This window comes from Rhipicephalus sanguineus, chromosome 9, assembly GCF_013339695.2.
Source record: "Rhipicephalus sanguineus isolate Rsan-2018 chromosome 9, BIME_Rsan_1.4, whole genome shotgun sequence".
NCBI classification, from domain to species: Eukaryota; Metazoa; Arthropoda; class Arachnida; order Ixodida; family Ixodidae; genus Rhipicephalus; species Rhipicephalus sanguineus.
In genome coordinates this window covers 47,749,692-47,756,872 of record NC_051184.2, presented here as the reverse complement: position 1 = coordinate 47,756,872, position 7,181 = coordinate 47,749,692, and the positions used below count along the sequence as shown (strand labels likewise).

Below are 7,181 nucleotides of genomic sequence, written 5' to 3'. Positions count from 1 at the left end.
TTCGGGGCTTCGTCCGTTCGCCGCTAGGTGCCGATTTTGTCCGACCTCGCGGTCATGCAGAGTACAGAAAGAAGATGGGAAAGGGATATATATATATATATATATATATATATATATATATATATATATATATATATATATATATATATATATATATATATATATATATATATATGACGTACGAAGGAAGGAATGGCTGGAAGAAGCCGACGAGGAAGAAGTGCGCGTGAATAGAATAAAAGGATGGCGTATGAGCCACGGCCCGTCTCTCATTCATAGCGTCACATATATATATATATATAGAGAGAGAGAGAGAGAGAACAGAGAGAATGAAGGATACAAAAAAATTCGGCAGATCCCACGCGTTGTGGGAATCGGTTTCATGCGAAGCAGACAAGGAGAACTTCTATGCTTCATTTCGTGGCTTTGAGCCAAGCGTTACGCGGTGGATTGAAGTCTTTTGTCAGTGTAGTATAGCTGTGTGCACATCGTGGGCTTACCAGGCATGTTGACAACACCAGGCGTTTAAAGGGTAGCTTATGGTGCGACGTAACACCAGCCCTCAAGTTAGAGCAACATACGTCAGTATTACCGAAACGATATTGTGATATGTTTGCAAAGACGAAGTAGTGGGCAGTTTGCAAATGATCGGTGATGGGTCGTAGTATACTGCCGGTTACGCCTTACGCTGGACGCATGACAAGGTTAGACTTAAAGGAGCTTCGCCCCTAAAAACAACCAGGCGTCACACAACGAGAATTATGTAACCAGGCGTCATACATTGCGAATTGCGCAACCAGTGGGTTGTTGAATGGTTCCAACCCATTACAAAGGGCTCTGCCATAATTCTTCATCGTCATCAGCCACAGCATCAACAAAGTGATCATAATACCTTACAGGTGCTTAGCGGATACCACGGGTCTCCGCAGAATGACGAAAAATTGCATAGCGGCTGCTTCCCTACTTCACAAAAATTATGATTTATAGCATGGTGGGTTCCTCGCAAGTAGACTTATGTTGGTTGCCAAGAATGCCCTTAAGGCTCCCATGATCAATTTCCTCAGGGTCTCAATAAAGTTCTTCCCCTGTCTCTCTCTCTCTCTTTCTCACGTTAACATATGTTATATGGCGTGGTGGGAGAGTAAAATAACGACCGGGCGTCACACGATGCAAATTATGTAACCAGTGGGTCGTTCAAAGCTTACAACCCACTACAAAGGGCTCAGCCATAATTCTTCATCGTCATCAACCGTCGCATCAACAAAGTGCACGTAATGGCTTACAGATGGTACCTCGCTTCTCCGCAGAATGACGAATAATGTCGTGGTGGGTGCTTCCCAACTTCACAAAAAGTATGATTTGTGCCGTAGTGGGTACGTTGCTAATGTACTTGTATTAGTAGCCACAAGAGAGTTTATAACTGGCTCTAGAGATGTCGCGCTTCCCACGCAGGCCTGGCGTTTTTTTTTTCACGTTATTCATGTCAAAGCCCGACAGTCATATTCGTCAAATTCTCTTACCCTCCTATGCCAATTTTGGTCTACACCAAGTTAAGGAGGCGATCATAAGAGCACCCAGTCGTAGGCGGCTAGATAGATAGATACGTATATAGAAAGGCTCAAAGTGTCTTAGGTTCGCTAAGAAACGCTGCGTATTTAATAAAGAGGAACAAAAAGAAGGCCACCCGGCTCCGCACTTTCTTCAAGCTTGTCACCCCTAGTGCGAAGCTACCTTAATTTTTTTTTCTCATGCTACGTTTACTACGGTCTGTGTCTTTTAACGAAGATAATAAGTAAAAGAAGGTGCTGACCATTGAAAACAAATCGTTTCTTTTTTATTAACTGACCCACCGCGGTGGTACTGTGGTTACGGTGCTCGGCTACTCAACCGCAAGTCGCGGCTTCGATACCGGTCGCGGCGGTCGCCTTTTCGACGGTGGCGAAATGCTAGAGGCCCGTGTACTTAGATTTTGGTCCATGCACGTTAAAAAACCCAAGGTTGTCGAAGTTTGCAGAGCCCGCCACTATACGGTGTCTCATTGTCATAGCGTGGTTTCGGCACGTCAAACCCCAGCAATTACATTTTGCTTTACAAACTACTGTATGGTCAATCCCACGCGTGGGCATGAGCCAGTTTTCTTAGGCTACAACAACAACAACGACAACCACATATTTCTCTTCCAGATGTACGTCATGACACTCCATAGACGAGACGTTTCTGGAACGCACTTACTGAACTTTTCCTTAATGACACTCTCTACATTATAGTACAGTACTGCTGCAGAGAACATATTCCGGCGAGAAAGATAATGTACCAGCGTATTTGCTCGTGCTCGAAGGAAACTGAAGAGCCGGATCATTTATAGCAGCAGTGCTTAACGATGTTTTTAAATGCCTAAATGCCGTTGTCATTGATAATCGTTCACAGTAAGACCAATCCTATATGCGTCATTCGAAAAGACATAAGCCACGCATTGTCGTTCGCGTTGTAATAGTGTTGCGGAAGGTACAACGCAAACAGGAGATAAGAACACCTTTCACAAGACAGCGAAACAGCTCTTTAACTCAGTAGAACACAAAAAGCTCTTCTCGTCTTCAAATACCGAGTGCCCCACTAGACAGAGTACGTTAACGCTTCCCATCGTCACTGTAAACGTACAAAACATCCGTCACTATGATGGGGGACAACGATGATAACGCTGTTCTCGGAGAACTCCAATCAGAGTAAATGAAGGCGTACTCTTATTCACAAGTGCACTTCTGCCGACAGATTCAAGCGATGCTGTGCATGCCAATAACGATCATATCACTGTAAATTATGCGGGGTGTTCCGCGATATAAGATGCATCATTAAGTCGTGTAAATTTTTGTTTATGCTAATTGATGACATTTTCACGGCATATCTCGCTTTCCCGGCGCACGAGAGGTGACCAGCTTTCGGTCGTTCGACCGCGAAGACATTACGGCGGCAGTTCGTCACTGTCCGTTACTGGCACTGGCGGCGTTAGCGTGAGCGTTCAGGTTCGCATTCTTTTCGTCCTCGTGTTTCTTCACTCGCTCTTTCAGTTCCCTAAGTCGCGTCAGTAGCGTCTCGTACCGAAAGACAGCGTCCTCCAGATTCGGACCTAACTGGTCTCCGGACATCTTAGTGCCGGTAAGGTAGAGCCGCTTCTCGACCTTTTTCTCGTACTTGTCGTACGACTCGGCGAACGTCCTCAAGATGGCCGCCACCAGGTCCGGCGGACACGGGGGACTGTCCTGCAGGCAGGCTTCTACGGCGTCGCAGACGGCGACCCTGATAGTCTCGTGTCGCAACTTCTCATTGTAGCTCTTGGAGCCGTCGAACAATATGCCTCTCGTTTGTTCGGGGTGGTTGTAGTATGGTTCCTTGTTAAGTAGCGACTGGATGGAGAGCAGCACGGTGCCTATGGTCTGCACCGGACTCCAGGCGGGTCCCGACCAAGTGTCCAGAATGCTGAGGCAGAGCTTCGAGAGTGGCAAAGAAAGGGACAGATCAACAGGAAAGAGAAAAACAGCTGCCAGCTCTTCACTCTGTGAAGGACAGTTGAATTCGCGACCATCGCTTGTTAAGTGGCATGCATTAGGAGCTCCAAACAAGGCAGAAGTTACACGGAACTTACACATCTTAACAGTGCAAAACAATAAACACACAAGAAAAAGACGCTTAAACCGAACCGGCGCTAGACGTTAAATGTTCAGGGGAAGACGAAAGCCTGAAGACATGCAAAATCCTTGAACAGTGGGTGTCACTGGAGCCGACGTTTCGATACGTGTGCATTCGCACTTGCTCTCTCCTCCTCCTCCCGTTCTGTCGTTCGGGGAGGGGAACCAAGGCGTACACACATACACGGTGCTAAGGAAGGCAGTTCCTCTCTTGACAAAGAAAAGTCCGCTTGTCAAAACGTTCGCTCCAGTGACACCACTTTTTCATCTATTCATTAGAAGCTACAATATTTGTGGTAGAAAGCCTAAGCACCCGTCTACATTGCTTTTCCGTCTGGCCTAGAAACGGCTGTCATGCCGTTTTCTGCTTCGACACAACGTAAGTATAGAATACTGCACTTTAGACAAATACGACCCACATTATCTTGTTCGCAGGCTGGGTAGTCGTTATGAACATGGAAAAGCGGACATCACTACAGCTTAGTAACACGGAAAGTTAGGCGAGATGGTGATGCATAGTGAACCACAGTGCAACTATGCCAGCGCCTTGTTCTTCCTCCTCATCGTCTTCGTCTCGGTAGTTGCGCTGTGGTTCAACCATATCACTAAGTACAGGAAAAGAACGTTCCCTTAAGAGTTCGCGGTCACTTTCTGTACACATATGCCGGTGTTACGACACGACGCATACCTCTCCGAAAGCGTAGAAGTTCGGGTTGAAACGCACGCGGCCACCGTCCGTGTTCACCAGGCGAACGTAAGGCGGCTGCATCGGGTAGCTCGACGGGCACTTGATGAAGAAATGGAAGAAGCCGCCCTCGTACGGAGTGCCCGACGGCCCGACCACGACGGCGTGCAGCTTGCTCAGGTCGTTCTCCTCGGGGGAGACGAAGATCCCGGGTAGCGGGTCGGCCTTTATCTCCTCGATGTCCCGCTCGATCCTCAGGAGGCAAGCGGCCGACGGCGCCTCGTTCCCGATCGACTTCGGGTACCAGCTGGCAGCGTACATCGGGGCCGTTTAACATTCACTCAAAGCAACGCCTCAGAATGCTGGCGTCTGTCGCTTATCCGTCGTCGATTGGCTGAGCACGATTACTGCGATACTGATAACCAAACAGGCAGCGAGACCTTCGGGCTGATGCGATGCCCTTACGAATTTAATGAGCCGTCAGTCTGACCGGCGTGTCCTCGCGAGATATGCTTCTCTGCACGCGAATTGATTATGATGATGATGCTCCATAGATGATTCGCACCTACCCACTCAGGGGTATCGGCAATTTTGCAGTGCGGCATTTTCATAGTAAAAACAAAAAAAAATGAAACTCACCTACACCCACCCTGACAGATTGGCCAAGAAACGAATATTCTTTAAAATGGACACATATGAATTGTACTCCTCATGAAAAAAATGTTGGAATAATCAATAGATAGTATTAAAGGCAATTTGCATATTTAATGTCCAAACCGGCCAGATTCACTTAAATATTTTTCAGTGTGGTATTGGAACCTTTAATCTTTCCGACAAGGGTCGCTTCTAACATACATAGGCTACATAACTCATTGTCTCGAATAAAGATGTTCTCTCGCCGCTCCTTCGCTCGGCACCCACGGAGCTGCGGTCCTGAGTCTTCCTTGGGACAGCCGTCTCGGCGTGCACCCGTCCTTTCTCTCGGCGTCGGTGTCCAAGGCAGCCGTGCCTACACCACACTCACCACAAGCTGACTGTAATCAGAATAATAAGCAAACTTGTAAGAACACGTGCTCATCTTCCAATACACCGTAGTGGGTAAGAGCCATAACTTGGCGGTGCGAAAGGTGGACGACAAAGAAGGGGTCCCTCGGGGACGGGCTCTTTCAGCTAAATATATACTGTTCCCGCAGTTCCGACGGGGGAACCCAGAAGCCCCGGGCAGACTAATACGTAAAGTGCAGCGCCGGATGTGGTGAACGCTCCTTGTGATCGTTTACCAGCAGCAGTCGATCATGCCGTCCGGAGTCATTGCACCGCGCAATGGACTGAACGAAGGGGCCCCGGAAGCGAACCCCCAACCCGGCAGAGGACGAGGCAGCCGCCATCGAGAGTTGCGCAATCGAATCAACGGACCAAAGTTTCCCGTAAGATACGAGCCATACCCCAGTGCGCGGAGCCGCCGGGCGGCACGCAACTTACGCCCTCCGGAATGGGGAAACGTTCCCCTGCCCTCTTACCGGAAAAATTTCTACCATGAACATACCACGACTGCGCAGAGGTCGTCCGAAGAAGTCGAGGCCTACCGCAACGCGAACGACATCACGGTCGCGGGACGCGACGCCCCAAAGCCCATCCAGCACGTCGAGGAAGCCGGCCTGTCGGAATCCTTAACGAATACGATCAAGAAACTAAACTCTGGCTCGGCGCCGACGGCACTACAGGCTCAGTGCTGGCCCGTAGCACTCAGCGGCAGAGACCTCGTGGCCGTTGATTGCACAGCCTCGAAATGGAAGCCACTGGCCTACCTCCTACCAGCCATCGTGCATGCACGGCACCAGCTGTCTGTACTCGACTATGGCGGACCTAAGGTTTTAGTGCTAATACTGACGCGGGAAGTGGCCCGGCAGGTCCAAACCGCTGTGCAGGAGCTTAGCAAGGAGTCCGGGATTCGTACTTTGTACATCCTGTCTGGTGATCCTAAGCCGCCGCAGCTAAAGCAGCTGAAGGAAGGTGCTGATATTTTCATCGCGACTCCAGGCCGCCTCACAGTCTTCATGGAGGAAGGAAAGGTGAATCTAGGTCGCTGCACGTTCTTGGCTATAGATGAAGCGGACCGCATGCGGGACATGGGCTTCGGCAAGAATCTTCGGGCCATCGCGGACAACATACGCCCGGACCGACAGACGCTCGTGAGGCTGACAAACGCAACGAAGGAGTCGCGGGAGCTAGCTCAGGAATTCACGAATGATCCCATCAACGTCAGCGTCGGCACAGTCACACAGGAGAAGCAGAATCGACGTGTAGAACACGTAGTCTTCATTTGCGAGAAGGCCAAGAAGGAGGACAGGCTCGTCGCCCTTTTAAAGGACATCCTCAGAGACGAGAGTGACCGGGCCGTCGTATTTGTGGAGAGGCAGCAAACGGTAGAACACCTCGCCTCGAGCTTGTGCAGTCACGGCTGGCCGGCCGTCGGTATTCACGCGAAGAAGACTGAGCAAGAACACCAAGAGGCGTTGGACGCCCTGCGGTCCGGAACGGCGTCTGTGCTGGTAGCGACCGACGTGGCAACGACTGCTGTGGACCTGGAGAACGTCCGCTTTGTGGTCAGCTACGACCACCCGATACACTCAAGCGACTTACCGCGCCGATTTAGCCACGTTGCCCGGTTCGACGGGGCGGGCAGGATGTACACGTTCCTAGCACCCGACGACCACGTGCGTGCCAGGGAGCTGATGCGGTTCTTCCGAGAAAACAGACAGCCACTTCCACCAGGCTTACGTAAAGTCGCAAACAAGGCGGCGCGAAAATAG

At 50.0% G+C, this 7,181-nt stretch overlaps 2 protein-coding genes across 2 annotated transcripts; one reads left to right on the top strand and one right to left on the bottom strand.

Annotated features, from left to right (window-relative positions):
- Positions 1–2,727: 2,727 nt before the first annotated feature.
- On the bottom strand, positions 2,728–4,783 carry LOC119404133 (ubiquitin-conjugating enzyme E2 Z). The gene is made up of 2 exons (XM_037670734.2): positions 4,372–4,783; positions 2,728–3,485 (listed from the first exon to the last, which is right to left on the bottom strand). The coding sequence occupies exons 1-2, from the start codon at positions 4,687–4,689 to the stop codon at positions 2,976–2,978; spliced, it is 828 nt and encodes a 275-aa protein (XP_037526662.1). The 5' UTR covers positions 4,690–4,783; the 3' UTR covers positions 2,728–2,975.
- An 880-nt stretch (positions 4,784–5,663) lies between these two features.
- LOC119405499 (probable ATP-dependent RNA helicase DDX5) lies at positions 5,664–7,181 on the top strand. Its single transcript, XM_037672333.2, has one exon. It carries the CDS (start codon positions 5,664–5,666, stop codon positions 7,179–7,181), a length of 1,518 nt encoding a protein of 505 aa, XP_037528261.1.